Source organism: Indicator indicator, chromosome 36 (genome assembly GCF_027791375.1).
Source record: "Indicator indicator isolate 239-I01 chromosome 36, UM_Iind_1.1, whole genome shotgun sequence".
Taxonomy (NCBI): Eukaryota; Metazoa; Chordata; class Aves; order Piciformes; family Indicatoridae; genus Indicator; species Indicator indicator.
In genome coordinates, this window is record NC_072045.1 from 2221574 (window position 1) to 2240646 (window position 19073).

General features: G+C 55.0%; 2 protein-coding genes across 2 annotated transcripts; one reads left to right on the forward strand and one right to left on the reverse strand.

Moving 5' to 3' along the window:
• Nucleotides 1–2036: 2036 nt before the first annotated feature.
• On the reverse strand, nucleotides 2037–8996 carry LSM4 (LSM4 homolog, U6 small nuclear RNA and mRNA degradation associated). The gene is made up of 5 exons (XM_054396233.1): nucleotides 8966–8996; nucleotides 8756–8797; nucleotides 8528–8626; nucleotides 5617–5800; nucleotides 2037–3407 (listed from the first exon to the last, which is right to left on the reverse strand). Exons 1-5 carry the CDS (start codon nucleotides 8966–8968, stop codon nucleotides 3319–3321), a joined length of 417 nt encoding a protein of 138 aa, XP_054252208.1. The 5' UTR covers nucleotides 8969–8996; the 3' UTR covers nucleotides 2037–3318.
• Nucleotides 8997–9603: 607 nt separating this feature from the next.
• PGPEP1 (pyroglutamyl-peptidase I) lies at nucleotides 9604–18798 on the forward strand. The gene is made up of 5 exons (XM_054396270.1): nucleotides 9604–9637; nucleotides 12782–12834; nucleotides 17132–17248; nucleotides 17909–18141; nucleotides 18584–18798. The coding sequence occupies exons 1-5, from the start codon at nucleotides 9604–9606 to the stop codon at nucleotides 18774–18776; spliced, it is 630 nt and encodes a 209-aa protein (XP_054252245.1). The 3' UTR covers nucleotides 18777–18798.
• Nucleotides 18799–19073: the final 275 nt, after the last annotated feature.

Genomic DNA, 19073 nt, shown 5'->3' on the forward strand with positions numbered 1-19073 from the left:
ACAAGTGGGGAGCACAAGTGGGGCTGTGCCCATCCCTGAAGCTGGTGGCATTGCCACTGTCACCTCCTCTGGGGGCTGAAGCTGCTATTCTCGGAGGCATGGGAGCCTGGCTCAGCCCCCTGAGCACCACTGAGTCACTGTGCCACCTGCCAGCCAGGCTATATTTACCCGCAGCAGGCAGTGAGGATTTTGGACAGACCCACAGTGCTGCCACCTCCGTGAGGCCACCTTCACCAGAGCATCCCCAGACCTCTACGGTGCTCCTCCTGCTCTCCCTTTCCCCAACCACAACAGGACCGTTGTTTGGGTGCAAACAGCTCCATGATGCTGGCACTGCCCAATCCTGCTGCAGCCGGAAGCCAAGGCAAGGTGCCACGCTGCCACTTGACAGCCACAGCTCCAGCCGAGGGCACTGGCTGGACTCCAAGGTGCCCACAAACTGCCATGGATGCACTATGCTCCTGGAACCCCGAGCCACCCTGCCAAAAGGGGACAAGCAGGAGAGCATTTGCCACCCCAGGATGTGCACCACAGGCACCAGGCAAAGCCACCTCTTAGTCACCACCGCAGGGAGGGAGTGAGGAACTGAGCCAGGAAAACAAGAAGTGGTCACCAGCTCTGCCACCAAACCCCCAGTGGCCTCGGGGGGCCATGCTGCCTCCAGACACAGGGGCCTCTGACAATCAAACCAAAGAATGAAGAAGGGAAAAAAAAAACAAAACAACAAAACAACCCAACTCAAAAAAGTGGAAAACAAGCAAAAGACAGCGAGAAGGGCAGGGGAGGAGGGGGCCTGCAGGGTATTTTTAGTTGCTTAGCACAGCCCTGAAGTATTTCGGCAGCCACTCCCTCCGCGTCGCAGCCTCTGGAACCATTCCTGCACTGCCTCCCTGGCGAGCCTCAGAGCTTCTGAGTCACTGTGGGGCAAGTGGCAGCACTGAGACATGGCCCCATGGCTGCCACGGACCTGGCTGCCATGCAAACACCCAGAGAAGGCACCAGGGAGAGTTTGCAGGGTGGCCTCTGCTGGGTGCCCCTAGCCCAAGCCTGTCTTTCCGGCTGGGACGCTTGGGCCGTGCCAGGCTGCCTGCACCCACCCACGCCGGCAGCAAGGCTCAGACCTTCTTTCCTCCTCTCTCTGCTTGTTGCTTTTATCTTGCTCCTCCCTGCTCTGGGGTTGTTTTTATTCTTTTCAGCCTCAGCTCCCCACGCCCCTCCCCATGGGGCAGGGTTGGAGCACATGGCACCAGTTTTTGGGGCAGAAAGGCTCAAAGCTGCAGATGAGCATCGCATCAAGGCCCAGGCTCGATGCTGCTCTTAACATGGTGCCATCTTCTGCCAAAGGTGCTGTACCCTGCCTCGGGACAAAAATATCCCTCCAGAGGTGGAAAAAGGAAGGGGGAAGGCAGGCAGGGAAGGCTGATAAAGCCTGTGGTTGTAATTAAATGAAAGCAGAACTTAACGAGCTCCAGAGCCAGAGCTTTGTCAGGAGATAAGGCGTACTGGGAGGACTCTACCCCAAGCTGAAGCCAAGGTCCCATTGTTGTGGTGCAGATTTCTCTGGCCAGAACAGAGCTGAAATGCAGAGAGCTCTGCGGCTGCTTCCTCTGCATCAGGGCAGCACTCAGAGCTCCTGTGGCTGCAGGGACTTGGAAGGGAGGGAGCAGGTTGGGAAGGGAAAGTCTGACACAAGGCTCAGCCTGGCCTTTGTTAAAATGCTACAGGGGTGCTTCAAGTTTCCAGGGGTGAAGACACACTTGCCCCCTTCCCGGGGCCTGGAACTCGCTCCCTGGCAGAAGCCAGCTGTCCAGGATGGGCACTGAATGCTGGCACTACTGGTTAAGGCCTGCTGAGGAGAGCATGTGGCTGCTGCTAGCAACAAAGGAGCTGCCCCGCTGGCTGGGCATTTGTGGCTTAGAGCAGAGCTCAGGTGCAGGCTTAGGGGGAGCAGACAGGGACAGGGCTCAGGGCTGTCAAAGACAGAGAAAGGCGTGGGGCAGAGGTTGGTGATTTATTCCCACTCACCACTGCACACAAGTTCTATAAACATTAAAAAATAAGTCCTTGACTTGCCTGCGATCCAGGGGTAATGGCAGAGCAGCAGAAACCAAAACAAGCCCCAAGCCCCTGCTCACAACCAGCCACACTATCAGTTTTTCCCCTAAAATTAAATTACTTCATCCACTCAGGCCTGAGGCACAGCCAGAGCCTCTCTCCCACTCTGTGCCCCCATGCAGACATTCAGTTTGGTCAGCCAGGGTCTCTTGTGGGTGCGTTTTGCTCACGGGACCCTGCACCCCAGGGGATAGAAGACTGGAACAGCCCAACCTGGGAATTCACAGGAGCTGCTCTGTGTCCCCAAGGGAGGATCATTAGTGACCAGATAGGGAAGCAACACATCCAGTGAGGTCAGTCACTAAGTAGCAGAAGAAATGAGGAGGAGAAGGACTGTTGGGGTTCAGGACTTCTGTTGGGGTTCAGGACTCTCTATCACAGGCATGAGGGAGAGTTTTCAAAGCAGAGAGAGAAATCAATCAACAGGTTGATTGCTTTGCAGGTAAAAGCAAAGCAAAGCAGGAAGAGCCTCCTGCAAGAGAGCACAGGAAAGCTTTTCCTTTTAAGGAAACTTCTAATCTGAAGTCAAATTAGTAATCACTAATTGGGAACCCCTCATTTGTCACAGAGCCCTCCTGGACGCAAGCCTTGAAGGCCAATGCAGAGTTCATCCCAAGCTCTCCCTTAGCCACAGGAGAGGGATAGAACTGACTGGCCAGAAAGAGAAGCAACAGCTTTAGAGTTTTGTTGTTTTTAAAGAGCCCCCAAACCTTTAAGACCAGAAAGAGACAAAGTCCTCAAGGTCAGGGTTTGCAAACCCAAGCTCACATCTGTTAAAATGCAATGAGTTCTCCTGTTCCAAGCATTAAAAAAAAAAACAAAACCAAAACCAACCAACCAAACAAAAAAACCCCACCAAACACAAAGAATCCAGAGAGTGTTAGCCTCCTTCTCAGACCATTCTGCAGGACAATCCAAATTAAACCTGGTGGCCCTGAAAGATTAAAACAGTGCCTCCCCTATTTTGGGAAGCAGAGGTCAGGTCCTTACCCACCAATGATTTTTTAAAGCATTTCCAATGATTTGCTGCCTAGGAGCAGTAAATGAACCTCACTGCACCAGATCCAGTTACAGAGGGGCTTCCAAACTACCTGACTGGGGCACTGATGGAGGAGCAGGGAGGGAAGACACATGGCAACCCTGAGGTGACCAAAGCCCATCAGCCTGGCAGCACTGTGCCCCAGGCAGGCTGCTGCCAGCCTCTCACTGCTTTGCTGATTGTCTGCCAGGCTTCTTCTCCTGCTGGCCTCTTCCACTGCCTGGAATCCCTCGGCCACGGCCACCAAACACACCTGAGGACAGAAAGAGAGAGCATGGCTGTGACTGCATCACTGGGAGCCAGCAACAGAATCCCAGCCTGGTGGGGTTGAAAGGGACTTCTGGGGATCATCCAGTCCAAGACACCCCCGGCAGCTTGCCCCACTACAGATCTGTGAGCTCCCTTGGTACCTGAGAGCTGTGCCTTTGTCATGGCAGCTGCTGAGCTCACCCTGCCCTGCCCTGCCCAGCTTCACCCCAAACAGATTCCTGCCTGGAATTCTTTCTGCCTTGGCATGACTTCTCTGGGCACTGGAACCGGTTGCCCAGAGAAGTTATGGAGGTTCCAAGCCTGGAAACATTCAAGGCCAGGCTGGTTGAGGCCTTGAGCAATCTGGGCTAGTGGGAGGTGTCCCTGCCCATGGCAGGGGTGGGAACTGGAGGATCTTTAAGGTCCCTTCCAACCCAGCCCAGGCTGTGGTTCTGGAGAAGCTCTGGACCTACCCTGCCATCTGCCTTGGCACAAAAGGCAGAGCTCAGAGGAGCCCCAGTTTGGGTGTGGGGCAGAAGAGCTTCTCTGGAAGCTATGGTTGCTTCGTGGAGATGTGCCTAAAGCTGAAGCAAAACACAAACTGCTCCTAACCCTGCAGTGCTCAGGATGCTGGTGGGGCTCTGGCTGCTTCCAGTAAGGCTGAACTAAAATTGCAGCACTTCAGGGCTTGGCAAGGCAAGGAGCAGGACGAAGGATTAGCAATGTCAGGAACAGGAATCCTTTCAACTGTGTGCACAATTACAGCTTCCCTCCTGCCTGCTGGCCTCTCAGCAACACTGTCCTGCCTTTTTTTTTTTTTTCTTCCCCTCTCTCCCCTCCTCCCTTCATGTCTCAGTAATGAGAGCCAAACCTTTTAGCTAATTAGCAAATGCTGAAGCTCCCTTTTAAAATCTTCCATCAGGCAGCTGAAGCTGCACATCACACCAGCAGGGAACTCCACCTCAGAGGAAGCTCAGCTCTGCTCTCCACAAGGTGGAGATTTCCACAGCAGAGAAAAAAAAAAATTGTTCAGCCCCAAATGTTTAACCAAACAACCATATCCCAAAGAGCTGCTCTGCCAAGTGCTTTGGACACTGGGAAGGGAAGGAGGGAAAATAAAGGCTCCTTCAGATTTGTAAAGGTCGCTTTTGCATGCTCAGAGCTTCCAGGAGGTAGCAGGGGCAGCAGAAATCACAGGGATTTTCCTCTGGAAGCCCCTGGGAGTCAGAGTCACTGCACATCACAGATTTCAGCACCACAGGATGCCCCTGGGAAGATCCTCCCAGGATTCCTCAGTCAACACACAGGGAGCTCCTCAGGGGTGCTCTGTGGGGAGGCTTCCCTGATCAGTGTCTCAGACCTCAGGGCTCCTTTTAAAACCTGAAATTTCCCAGGCTAAGCCTAACTTTGTGCACTCAGGATTTGAAACCTGTGCTGAGGACACCCCCAGGGCTGAGTGAGGAGGCCACAAAGTGAATCACAAAGATTCAGCAGGAGGGGTGAGCCCAGAGGGGCACAAACAGCTCCCAGGCTTCCAGCAGGACAGTCTGGTGTGAAAAGAGCAAATACAGTCCCCAACTGCAGTGCTCAGAGATCACCTAAGCAGGCAGAGTGGGACAGGGAGGGAAGGGTTGTTTTGGTGACCTATTTCTTCATGAGGAGCAACCTCTCCTCTATCACAACATCAATTATTTGTCCTGGGCAGTAGGAACACAAACCCTTATATATGCTTAAAAAAAAAGAAAAGAAAGAAATCAACAAGTCAAGAGGCTTCAAAGCCCCACAGAGACAGGATGAAGAGTCCCTCTCACTGCCATGTCAGAGCCCAGGCTCATTTTCAGGCAGCAGAGGCATTTGGTTCCCTCCCAGACTACACTGAGAGACACCAGTTTCATCAGGCCAGGCTTCCGAAACCAGCCAGGAAGGGGCAGGAACAGCCAAATTCAGACTCTCCAAAGCTCCTGCCTAACCCCAGGAATGAGGAGGCACATCCCTGGCATAAATCCTTCCTGTTCCTTGGCAGAGGCTGCCTCACCAGCAGAGTAAAATGTGGACTTGGCTGGGACTGGCACAGGAATGGCTCCAGCTTCTCCCAGACACAGCCCAGGCTCTAGAGCTGGGCACAGGAGCTGCTGCTCACTCCAGAGGGGACACTGCAGGGCAGGGACACTGCTCACCTCTCTCCCAGCTGAAAACCAAACCAGGATCATTACCTCGCCCAGCACCTCCAACACCACGGCCCTTCTGTTGCTTCTGCTGCTGCATCCCACCACGGCCTCTGCCCTTGGACACCACCTCTTCCTTCACCATGTCAATAATTTCATCAGGGATCCGCAGGTACTTGATGGTGCTGCCACGGATGTAGCACTCTGGCATCCTCCAGAACTTGTCTCCATCCTAGTGGAGAGCAACGTGTTAGGCTGTGAACAAATCCTGGTGCTTTGGGGTCACTTTGGGGGTACTGAGTATTTCCATCGCTTTTGGAGAGCAGGATAGCCCTGCCAACCTTTTCTGAGGGCATTAATCTGCACCCAGATGCACAAAAAGCAGGGTTCCTGCTGAACACACAATCTGGGGGGGAAGGCAGCCACCATGAGCAACTTGGCTCAATCTGTTCCACAAATTGAGAAAATGAAGGAGAGGCTGAGGAAGCAAACACACAAACACCCTCCATTCTCATGTAAGAAGGGAATTGAGAGCAGGACTGGAGAGGGAAGGGTGGTGAAAGAACAGAACTGCTACAACCAACCAACTCTGGCAGGAAAAGGAGGGCTGGGGGAGGGGGGTCTGGGCTTCTCCAGCTGGGAGTCACCTCAGGCCTCCTCTGGGGTGTGAAGAGCGCAGCGAGGCAGGGCAGGAGCCAGCTGTCTGCAGGGCGTGTACCACCAGAGCACAACAACCGGGGAAAACATGGAGCTTTCAGATGGTAAAGATACAAACCACAGCCTTCAGGTGCCCAGCTCGGCAGCCATCTCTGTGCGTTGGTTTGGAGCTGTTTAATATAGTTTCAAGGCTTTTCTAGGCTCTGTCAGGGCTTTGTCTGCGCAGCGAGGACGGCTGTGGGAATAGGGACCAAGTGTGGAAGCCAAACAACAACTGTGCCGCCCATGATGTCACTGGGAGGAGGGACAGGGACGCACCTCACCCCGCTCCGCCGCAGCTCCAGCAGGGCTTGGCTGCAGACGGGATCGCTGGAGCCCAGCGAGTCTCAAGAGGCAGCATGTGGAGAAGGCATCTGCCATGGCCCAGAGGAGGGGGAGAAAGCAGCACGCCCCACTCCGCCTGCTGCCTCCCCTGCTGGGGCAGCACAGCCAGCTCCACGCCACCACCCCAGGAGTTATTTGGGGCCGCTCTGCCTGTACGGGCAAGTTCTCGGCACACAAGACAAGGCAGCAACAGCTCTGATCCAGGAGACACCCAGCAGACCCCACCCTGCCTGGGCCGTGCCTGCCCTAGCAGGACAGGGCCAGGCTTCGCCGCTTCCTCGTTCCGGCCGCCCAGCGGTAAACACCCGGCCGGGTCGGGCCCGGCCTGCCGCTACCCCGCGCCACCTAGCGGCCAGCCCCCGCCAGGGCCAGCCGTGCGGCCCCGACGGCCGCTCCAGCCCCGCTCCCACCCAGGCTCTGCAGGCACCTCGGGGTTTGCAGGCGGGCGGATCACAGCTGCTCTAAGCCCGGATGCTCTGGCGAGCCGCAGATCCTCTCTGCATCACTCAGAGGGAAGGAAACCCGAGCTGCGGCCCTCCCACAGCAGAGTACAAGTCGTAGGAAGCAACTTCCCAAGGAGAGGGACAGTATCACTGGTGTCAGCAACATGGAGAAGGCTTTGCTGTCTGTTATCTCCTCTTAGTTCTCCTCCTGCTAATCCAACAGCTTTTCCTTCCTATTTATCCTGCCATAACCCAAGGTGTATCCACAATTTTCTATCGCCACTGTCCTGCCTCAAAGGTCTCTCTCAAACCTTGCTCGGGAGCTTTACTGATGTGCAAACTTCTCTCTGTGCCCCACCAACATCGTTCAGATCCTTCCTGCTGTGGAGACAACAGGCACTGGGGGTTTGCAGAGAGATTTCTTGGAAGAATGAAGACTTCTGCCAGCCTCTCCCACAGAGCTCTGATGTTACAAGACAGGGAAAGAGAACCAACAGCCAGCATCCACCAGGCTGCTGCTTCCCACAGCAGACAGCTGGTAAAGACAAGACCAAACACTTCTGACTGAGGTCAAAGCCTAAAACATAGATCACAATCTCCTGGAGCAACTTTGGCCAAGGGCAAAAGAAAGTACCAGACAGTGCAGAGCCTTGGTGCAGGTAAACAACAGGCTCCTGTTTTGATGTGGAGTTAGAGGAGCAGAGACAAGCAAGTTCATAAAAGTTAGGGCAGGTCTGAAGCAAAGCTCACTTCTTGAGCAGCACCCGGAAAATGAAGGCTCTCTTCTCGGGAAGTCCAGCTCGGTGTCATTCCACAAGGCAGGGGTATCACAGCTCTCCTGCAGCCCCCAGCCCCACACTGAGAACCCTCTGTGAGGGAAATGCTTTGCAGGGTGTTTCTGTGCAGTGCAGGAAGCCACCCTTGCTCCCATATTGAGTATGAGTGAGTTCCTTTGTTAGGGTTGTTATAACTAACTCTTAAATTTGCATCTCAGGCAGAAGTCACATGTCCACAGGATTAGAGAATCATCAAATGGTTTGGACGGCAAGGGATCCTTAAGGTCATCCAGTTCAACCCCCTGCAGTCAGCAGGGACATTCCCAACCAGAGCAGGTTGCTCAGAGTCCCAAACAACCTGACCTGGAATGGTACCAGGGATGGAGCACCTCCCACCTCTCTGGGCAAGCTGGGCCAGTCTCTCACCACCCTCAGCATAACAAAATTCTCCCTTCTCTCCAGCCTGAACCCCTCTCTTTTAGCTTAAACCTATCCTCCCTTGTCCTGTCACAATAGGCCCTGCTCACAAGTCTGTCCCCAGCTTTCTGATCAGCCTCTTTAAGCGAAAAAAAAAAAAAAAAAAAAAGAAAAAAGGAAAGATGGTGTCTGAGACAGCCACAGGGCTGGTCACCTTCGGGGCCGGTCCCCGGGGACACGGAGGTTGGGTGACCTCCTTCCGGGGCGGGTCTCCAGCCTTACCCGTGATGTGCAGATGACCTCCCGCAGGTTGATGTTCATCCAATTGTCACAGCTCACCAGGTGCCCGTTGTACGTCTCCCCGTTTTTCAGCTCCACCAGCTATAAGAGATAGAAGTCACGGAGCGCCGGCTCAGCCCCGGTGTACAAGGACCTGCTTTGGTGTCACCGGCGAGCCCGAGGCCGGGGCACGCTGTAGGACCGGAGACGGACCGCGGCGCCGATACTCACCATAGGGTGATTTTGCGCTGTCTTCAACAAAGACAAGGGCAGCTGCAAGAAGAAGAGAGGAAAGAAGCCTCAGGCACCGTCGGGGACCGGGACACCGACCGCAACACCTCTGGCGGCGAAAAGAGGCGAGCCAAGCTCTCCCCGCGGCTTCAGCAACCCCCGAGCTCCCGGCCCGGCCCGCCGCCCCGGACTGGCCCCGCCGCCGCTCACCATGATCCCTGAACTGCGGAGCCGCCGCCGCGCTGGGCACTGCCGCTCAAACCGCCCCCGGCCCTGCGCGGGGCCAATCAGAGCGCGGCGCGGCCCCGGTGGAGCCAATTATAGCGCAGCTACTGGGAGTTCTGCCGTAAAGCGAGCGCCGTGGCACCCGGCCGCGCTTTTCACGACAGCGCCGCAAATTGAATAACGTAGGCGGGAAGCGGGAGGGCGCCCACGGTGCCCTGCGCTGTGCGGTTACGGCCCTTCCCGGTACCGCGGGTCCAAGCCCCGGTTCGTGCCCTTCGCCGGGTAGGGGTGTGGGGATAAGGAAAGCCCCATTTGTTCTGTAATGGTTTAGCCAACTTCCAACGGGGCCCGCGCTGAGGCGGCTGGCAGAAACTCCTTATATGCTCCTCCGAGGCCCAGAAGGTGTCGCTTAACGGTGAAGCGGCTCCGGGGCCAGCCCCGGGTTGACCTCCTCACCCCGCGCCAAAGTGACTTCCGCGCCGGCAGCGGAAGCAGCGGGTCCTGGGCCGCTCTAGGCGGCGGGGCGGAGCGCTCTCGGTGGTGGGGGGCGGAGCGCTCTCGGTGTCGGGGCGGGGTCGCGCACTCAGTCGGGGCGGCGGCGGCGGGACGGGGCTGGAGCCGCGATGGAGAAGCCGCGGCGGGCGGTGGTGGTGACGGGTACGGGGCGGCGGGACAGGCCGGCGGGGGACCGGGGAGCCTAGACGGGGCGAGAGTGGACGCTGAGTGGGGTAGGGGGGGTGTCTCAAGGGGAGGCGGTAAGGGGAGACTGGGGGCGTAGATGGGGGACCCCATCTTTGAAGTGAGCGAGGAAGGGTGGATGGTCCGGAGCTGCGAGGGGGAAGATGGGTCCCTCAGGTGAGGGGGATTGATGGGAGACCCCTTCTTTGAGGTGCGTGGTGAGGGGTGTGTGTCTCGGAAGTGGGGAGGGGGAGATGGGGGACTTCTCCCTGAAGTGAGCAGGGAGGGGTGGATGGTTCGAAGCTGGGGGTTGGTGCTGTCGCACCAGGGAGCGACTAAAGGGAGGAAGGCGGGGATGTGGGGAGGCTGTACTCTGGGGGGCTGTTTGAGGGGACAGCCCCCTGTGAGGGGCGACAAATGGGAGCCCTGCAGACGGAGGGCAAGGGTCTGGGGGCTTTGGGGGAGAAGAAGGGGAGGATGCTGTTGGTAAGGAGTACCAGGAAAACTGACGAGGTCCGTTGTTTGGTAGCGGGGGGAGGGAGACACTTTGAGATCACCAATCCTCTCCACGGGTTGGCTGCAGAAAGAAGGAAACTGAACCTCCCAAGGAGCAGGAAAAACAGTCAGGACATGGAGTGGGGGTCAGTTGCTCGCTGACCACCCCACCCCAAACCCTCAAGGTGTGCAAGGTGACACCAAGACCACCCCACGCAGCAGGGCAGAAGCGCCGAAGGGAAAAATAAGCGAGGGAATGAAAGGCCCCGGTGCGGCAGCGAGGGCTCGTCAGGATCCTGTCCCCGGGGTACAAAGAGCAGCTTGATTTGTGGGGAAGGCAGCTCTGTGACAAATGGGGAACTCGGCGAAACTATTCAGGGCTCCCCCCCGGCAGCTGAAATCGGGGCTGGGTGAATAGCGAGCGCGGGGGCGAGGGGCTCGCTGCCGGCGAGGCGCTGGAGCGGCCTTAATTGGAGGCAAGTGGCTGTGCTGGGAGCAGGGGGAAGCAGGTGGCAGATTCTGGCTTTCCCAAACCCGAGAGCGGCCGCACTTGGCCGTGACTAAACAGGAAGCTGGCGTCAGGCAAGGCTCCGGTCCCCTCTCCTTCCCCCCGCGTTCAGGACTGGCTGTGTCGGGAAGGCTTTGGTTGTCTGCTCAGGTCCTGCCTTTGCTGCTCTACGGTGGGAGTCAGGCTCAGTTCTCTTTGGAAGGGGCAGTGGTGCTGTGTCCCTGCTCAGCTGGGATTATTTGTTCACAATTTCTTTTTTAGAACTGTTTAAGGAGCTAATCCCATAAAGATCTCTGCAGCTAATGAGCCTTGGAGGGCCCTGGTGTGGATGTGGAGGGACTCCCGGGCATGCTCCATAGGGTTAGATGCTGCTGATAAAGTTGCTTATCTCCTGTGAAGGAGCTAGCAGGAGGGATCTCGACAGGAGATGAGTCAGGAGTGAGAGCCTACAGTGGTGTTTGTGCCAGTTTGTGTTTGGTCTGAGCAAGAGGGCACCTGTAGGAGCTCAGTCTTCCCGTGGCTGAGCTGTCCCCAAGGAACAAGGGAGGTTTGCTTCTCCTGTAAGGTGATGAGGACTTGTTGAGGCATGGAACCAAGCAGGTTGGGATTGTCTGTTGGGAGGACATCCTTGAGCTATAGAGCCATCCGAGGAAGCCTTTGATGATTGGTCTTGGTCCCCTCTGCTGCAGCTGTGCCTCCACACTGGGGGTCTGCTGACAGGAGAGCACAGCTAGGCTGGGATTTTGAAGAGGCCTCTGGAAAGTTTATTCTGGAGGTATGTTGATGGTAGTTAAATTGTGAGGGATCCATCAGCATGGCCCAGTCCACACTGTGCATCCTTGTGTGCAGTGTAACCTCAGACTGACTGTGGGGAGCAGAGAGACTGTTTCCATTAAGGTGTCAGATAATATTTGTAGGCTCTCTCAAAGCCTTTCACCAGTTAGATGAAAATTTATGTCCCCTAATTGCATCAGGCTCAGGGGGTAGCAGTGACATTTTAAATTAAAGCATATTGACATCCTGGCCAGACAAATGACCCAACTTGTGTGCTTGCTCAGGAAAAGATGTTATGGATTACTGGTTAACTCCAGGTTACTCATTAGGAGATGTGGACTTGGGGAGTAAGGAGCTTTGCTAACACTGCCACAACCTTTGCTGCTTGGCCTAGCAGTGTCAGCACTGCAGTCCTTACTCCAAGGAGGACGTTGAGGGCTGGAGCAGGTCCAGAGAAGGGCAACAAAGCTGGGAAAGGGCCTGGAGAACAGGGCTGGGGAGCAGCAGCTGAGGGAGCTGGGGGTGTTCAGCCTGGAGAAGAGGAGGCTGAGGGAGACCTCATTGCTCTCTGCAGCTCCCTGAAAGGAAGCTGGAGCCAGATGGGGGTTGGGCTCTGTTCCCAGAGTGATAGAATGGGAAGATAGAAGTAGCACCAGGGGAGGTTTAGGTTGGATGTCAGAGGAAACTTCTTCCCTGAAAGGCCTCTCAACCATTGGCCCAGACTGCCCAGGGAGGTGGCTGGATCCCCACCCCTGGAGGTGTTTCAGAGGCACAGAGCTGTGGTGCTGAGCCATGGTTTACCCCCAGCCTCGATAGAGTTATGGAGTGGTTGGGCTGGTCTGAAAGGGCTTTTCCAACCCAAACAGCTCAGTGATTCTGTTTGTTTCCTCGTAAGGCATCACTGATCCCAGCAGACACCTGGGTGAGGGCCTGAGCAGAGAACTATTTGAGAAGGTCTTGTCTACATCCTCTGTGGTCTAACCCATGAGGAATTGAAAACCCAAGAATGATTCTCATTCAGTGACATCCCTCAACTCACCTCTTAGAGGGAAGTTTTTGTAACTTGGTCAGGAAAGGAAAAATGGTGTTTGGAGGGGGAGAAGGGGCAAAAAGTTTCTGTGTGGGGAAAGAAGAAATTCTGCTGAGGCTCTGCAAAAGGTCAGAGCTCAAAGGCTGCTGCTCAAGGCTCTGATTTACTGATTGGATGTAAAGTAAGGAGGGGTTGGGCAGGAGCAGTTGATTTTCTTGCATGATCTGCACAGCAGGAAGGTGCAGAGGTCTCTGCAGCTCGGTGCAGTCAGGGCAGGGAGGGTGACTTCATCCCTGGCTCTGTGCTTGCCTTGCAGGGTTTGGCCCCTTCGGGGAGCATGCTGTCAACGCCAGCTGGATCGCCGTGCAGGTAATGCCACAGCTCTGCTCCTCTGGCCTTAGAGCAGAGCCCTGCTGGTAACCTAGCAGAGCCCAGCCCAGGCTGCACCTCCTTTACAGCTTCTCTTCCCAGTTTATTAGCAGCTTGCTCCAGTTACCCAGCTGGTGTCTGTCTGTCTAGAGTAGGTAATGGTTGGAATAATCTATTGAGGCTCTGTGGTCAGCTGGGTACCCAAAGAATCACATCATAGACTGGGTTGGGTTGGAAGGGACCTTAAAGCTCATCTAGTTCCAACCCCCTGCTGTGGACAGGGACACCTCCACCAGCCCAGGTTGCTCAAGGCCACATCCAACCTGGTCTTGAACACTTCCAGGCTTGGAGCCTCCACAGCTTCTCTGGGCAGCCTGTTCTGGTGCCTCAGCACCTCCTGGGGAAGAATTTCTCCCTCATGTCTCATCTCAGTCCAGCTTCTTCCAGTCTGAAGCCATCACCCCTTGCCCTGTCACTCTGTGTGGATGATGCTCTGTTTACTCTTCCAAAAGCAGTCTCTGAACTGGGAGAATTTACTGAGACTGAGTTAATGTCTCTGAGGCAAGGAAGGAATTTGTAGGCCAAGGCCTTCAATCTGAAGGATGTTAAAGGGGGTAGGGAGCCTAGAATCTGCCAGAGAGAATTCAAAGTAAATAAACAAACCAACCCAGAAGGGTTCTTCTGCTTTCCCGTCAGCTCTAGCTTGAACCTGGGCATGTTGGTTGACCTTCAAGCCAGATGTCATCTGTAATGAGTAGTTGGATGGACTTGAGAGTGCTGCAGAGATATCCAGCGTGACTCTGAATCTCAGGACTCTGGACTCCAAAGCAAAGCAGCTACCACTGTCCCCTTCCCCCACTTTGGTTCTTTTTTACGGTGGGTGAAGCAGGAGGCACAAGGGGCTCAGACTGTGTCTGTGGCTTCAGAGCCAGCCTCCTCTGCTGAGGAGCAGCTTGAAGTGATGCTGGACCCTGCAGGGGACAAGAGTGCTTGAAGAGGATGGGGCTGGGAGCTGAGCTAGATGACCTTCAGAGGTCTCTTCCAGCTCAAACCATTCTGTGGTTCTGTGATTGCTGCTTCAGCAGGTCCCCAGACAGATCAGGCCTCTGCCACTTGTAGCTGTGCCTCTGCGTGAGCCTCTGTGGAACCCTGAGAGGAGGAGGAGAGCTCAGAGTCCTGCTGCATGCTTGGCTGAGCCAAGGGCTTAGGGCTGCTTGCTGTAGAAACATCAGCTGGGGACAGCCACATTGTCCTCCTGCTCCCTGATTTGTCACTTCTGACAGAGCCCCTGGGAATTCCAAGGTACCTTTTAGTATAGTTGCCCAGGGAATTACGTCTATTTTTTTTCCCCTAACACATCTCTCTCCCCTTCAGAGCTCTGAGATTAATATCTTCTGTAGAATGCTTTTAAATTAAATCACAAACTCTAATCAATTACAACCAGCTAATGTCCAGATGTCTGATGTGCTGCCTGGGAGCTGGAGATGAAACCTTTGCCTCCAAGAGCCATTTGGAGATGACTCTGTCTGATTGAGGGTTTGCACAGGTTAAGTTTGGGGGGAACAAAGCAAGCTGTGGGTGTGGAAAAGAAGCCCTGAATGGGTCTGGGTCGCTGTCAGCCCTGTGAGGTCAGCTGCTGTAAAGAGCAACTTTTCTTCTACAGGAGGTGAGCAAGAGGAGGTTGTGCTGCTGGGGCAGGAGGAGTGGTAGGTGCTTTGCTGGTGCCTCCAAAACAAACCCAAGGTGGGCTGTGAAATGCCTTGGGACCCTCAGCCTGCCAGCTGGAGGCACTGAGGGCTGGGAGGTGAAGCCATCACCTGCAGTTTAAGTCCTGTTTTGGGGAGGATGTTTGGAGGGTAGAAACCAAGCCTTGTGCTGGGGTGGAGCTCAGCTGTCCTGTTGCACATCCCCTGCTGGCTTTCAGGCTGACACCAGGAGCTGAGGCAGCAGGGGAGGGTCTGCCTCAGCCCCAGACAAAAAGGAGCAGCGTGGCTGTGGGGGGGAGCAGGGCATTGTGCAGCGCTCAGACAGGGACTTCACAGAGCAGAGTGGACACAAAGGCAAGTCTGAGCCCGGGGTCCCAGGCGGTGTGAGCTGCATTTTAATAGAAGAAAAATCAATTAAACAATCTTGGTAAATCCTTCCTAGCTTCAGGGCTAAGCTAGTTCTGCTTTATTACATCTTTTATTATGCTGCATCCTGAGGAGAAAATTCTCTGCTTTGCTTTCCACTCCTCTTTTTGGTTTTATTTGGCTTCTCCCCCAGGACACAGCCCCAGGGTGGCTTTTTCCCTCTGACTGCAGTGAAGGCTTTGAAAGCTAAATGATTTTTACACATCCTACCTCAGACAGGGATGGGAGCAGTCCAATAGTGTGCAGATGAGATCTTTGGAGATCCTTAAAGGGAAGAGATTTCCTGTGAACTCAGGGGAAACAATAACTTCTTCCTGCTTTCCTTGAGGCTTGCAGTGAAGTGTCCTCTGTTACTGTGGATTTGCTTTGCCACGTTTGAGATTTCACTTGGGGAATTTTTTCAGCTGCAAATTTCTCTTGTGAAGGACTTTTTTATTGAGAAGAAGTTACTGAAAGGGGCTCAGGGCACCTTCTGGCCTCCCTGCTGTGAGCTGGGTGTAGACACAGGTGTGCCCTGCCGAGTGTGAAGCTGCTGAGCTCCTGCCTTCATCCCCCCTAAAGAGCTGGCTGAGCTGCAGGAGGAGAGAGGTCAGAGTGGGTTTTGACATTGCTAAGGACAATTGCTGTCAGGGTGTCTAGACAGACCTGATAAGGATATTAAAGGCTGACAAAGGAGACCATTGTGGAGGGGTCAGGGAATCGGTCAGGCATGTTAGTTTGTCTGTGTTTGTCAGGTACACAAGGCTTGGGGCAAGAAGTTGTCTGGGGGCCAGCCTATGTCTTTATTATTGCCTGGAAGGAGGTGTTTGGTTAAAAGCAAGCTGGGAATTTGTAAAGCCCAAGGTTTGAGCTGCCTGTGTGGGGAGAAGGTGGCTGTCAGCGAGGTGCTGCAGCTCCTGCGCCCCGCGGGGCCTCGCTGGCTGCGGCTGCTCCTTCCCTGCAGCTGCTGAAGCTTCCCACCCACCACTGAGCCCTCTTGAGGGGCTGGTCCACACTGCCCAGTGAGGGGCTGATGAATTCCTGCCAATTAACACTCTGGAGATTGTCCTGGAGAGGCCGACTGGTATGGGAACACTCTGGTGTGGGAACTGTTTCCTTCATTAGCACAGCTCAGGCTCTGGGGGTGGTTTGGAGGCAGATGTGTGTAAAGGAGACATGAGGAGCCAGCACTTAGCATCCATCTCTGGTGCTGGCTGTCTGTGTGTGCCAGACACTGATCAATACACAGCTTTAATATCAGCCTTGCCCTCCTAGCCACAGCCAGTGATTTATCATGGTTGTTGCTCATATCTGCTGGGCTCTGAGACTCTTCCCTTTGCTGTAGAATGAAGGTTGAGGGGAGACCTTCTTGTCCTCCATAACTCCCTGAAAGGAGCTTGGAGCCAGGTGGGGGTTGGTGTCTTCTCCCAAGCAGCAAGTGGCAGGATGAATGGAAGCAGCCTCAGGTTGCACCAGGGGAGGTTTGTGTTGGCCATGAGGAACACTTTCTTCCCCAAAAGGGTTGTCAAGGCCTAGCCCAGGCTGCCCAGGGCAGTGGTAGAGTCCCCACCCCTGGAGGGGTTTAAAAGCCATGGAGATGTGGTGCTGAGGGCCCTGGTTCAGGGGTGAGCTGGCAGGGTCAGGTTAATGGTTGGGCTCAGTGATCTCAAAGGGCTTTTCCAGCCTGAACAATTCCATGAGGAGTGTTTGCTGATACAGAGGCAGATACCAGAGTGCTGTCACCTCACCCTCATCTGGAAACAGCTGAGAATTTGTTCTACTGCAGCCCAGCAATCCTTGGACTGATAGAATCTTCCCAGTTCTGCTTTCTCTGCTCCTTTTAGCTCCATGTAGCTCTCTCAGGAGGTGACTTTGCTGCCCCTCTATCAGTAATGGCCCCAAGCTCTCCCCTGCCTGGGGATGCTGCTGGTAACTGTTGTCAGAGATTGGTTTCTTTGTCACACACACATTAGAGCAGAGCAGTGCTGTGGGTGAGGACTGTTGATGCAGGTGGAGAGATCCCTCTGTAGCTCTCTGCTGTGTTGGGTTTTTGCAGGCTGCAGCTTTGGGGTTATGCAGCTGTTCTTAGTCTCTTGCAGCAGACTCCCTCTGCCATAAAACCTTCCCAGGAGCACATCCTCTGCTGAGCTTGTGTCTGACCACCTCAGTTTGGTTTGTGTCCGCAGGAGCTGGAGAAGCTTGGGCTGGGAGCTGATGTGGAGCTGCACGTCTATGAGGTGCCAGTGGAGTACCAGACGGTGCAGAGGCTGATCCCTGCGCTGTGGAAGAAGCACAGCCCCCAGGTGAGGGAGTGCAGGGAGCAGGAGAAAGGCCACAGCCAAGAGCTGGAGTCTGGCACACTGACAGCCTGCAGGCCCACTTCTGGTGTGCTCAGACTGGCAGTGCCTGGCTGCAGCTTTCCCCATGTGGAAGTGAAACCAGATGGATTTGTGGTAGTTTGCAGCTGGGGATGGTGAGCTCCAATTACTGGGAGCAGCTGGTGTGAAGAGGCCGCTGCAAAGGGCTGTCTAGACAGCTGCCAGCCAGGCTGTGCCACCTGGGCTCTGCTGCCAACCTGCCAGCAGTCAGCTCTGCCCTCAAAATGACAGTTTAGGATGGGAGGGGGGTGAAAGAACTGCTCTGTGCTGCTCCCAGGAGCTCATCGAAAGGATTTCTTGGACAAAACCTTGTTCATATGGATCCAGAGATGTTCAAATCAGGGATGGATCTAAACTCCATCCTGCCCCCACTGTGAAGCAGGAGGGATTGGTTAAACCCAGGCACTTGGGGGTGTTTTGGGTCATTTCTTGTTGCCCCCCTCACAGGGGCAGGGTGCAAAGTGGTGCACTGCTGTGGCCTTCCCCTGCAGTTCTCACCCACCGTGCCTTGGGCTGGCACCTGCAGGCTGCTGCTTGTCCACCGCTCTGTTCTGGCTGCCCTGAGCTGTTCCTTCACTCTTCCAGCTGGTGGTCCACGTGGGGGTCTCAGGTATGGCTACGACTGTGACCCTGGAGAAGTGTGGCCACAACGTGGGCTACAAGGGGCTGGACAATTGCCGCTTCTGCCCTGGCTCCCAGTGCTGTGTGGAGGGCGGCCCAGAGTGCATCGACTCCGTCATTGACATGGACACAGTCTGCAAGAGGGTCTCAGCCCTGGGGCTGGATGTCACAGTCACCATCTCCAAGGATGCTGGCAGGTATGGGGTGGGAAGAATGGACTCACACCACACTCTGTGCTACTTGTCCTACGTTGTTATCCTCTATCCTGTGAGGCCACACCTGGAGTACTGGGTCCAGTTCTGGGCTCCCCAGTTCAAGCTGCCAGGTCATCCCCAGACCTTGTCCCTCAGCACCACATCTCCAGGACTTTTCAATCTCTTCAGGGATGGGGACTTCACCACATCCCTGGGCAGCCTCTTCCAGGGCTTAACAACCCTTCTGAGGAAGGGATTGTTCCTAAGGTCCAACCTAAACCTCCCCTGGGGCAACCTGAAGCTGTTTCCTCTTGTCTTGTTCTTTGTGAGAACAGACCAATCCCTACCCTGGTGTGCTGCAGAGTGCCCACAGGATGCCAGCTCCTGCTGCCCTGCAGTGGGATTTGTCCCTCTTTCCTCCTAAAGCCCTGACCTTGTGTTCCAGGTACCTCTGTGACTTCACCTACTACACATCCCTGTACCAGAGCCGCGGGCGGTCAGCTTTTGTCCATGTGCCTCCCCTGGGCAAGCCCTACAGTGCCCAGCAGCTGGGCAGGGCCCTGCAGGCCATCATAGAAGAGATGCTGGATGTCTTGGAGTGCTCTGAAGACAAAATCAACTGCCAGCATGAACATTGAGAGTGGGCAGAAGCTACCCTAGTATTGCACTTCCAAACCTCTCCCTGCTACTGAAGTACTGGGGGGAAAACTGGTCCAGAAAGGTCCAGACCCAGAATTGGAGACTTCAAAAGGAAAAGAAAAACAAAGAGAAAGGAAAATTCCACCTCTAGAAATTGACTTGTTTCAGCCTAGGCAACAAAGGCTCCAAAAGCTCTTCCTTCAAACACCTGCAGCTGCTCACTTCTGAAGGGACTGAGGGCTGTGTGCTGTGTTTCACCCTCAGTCAGGTGACAGCTTCTGCCCAGGCTGGCACCA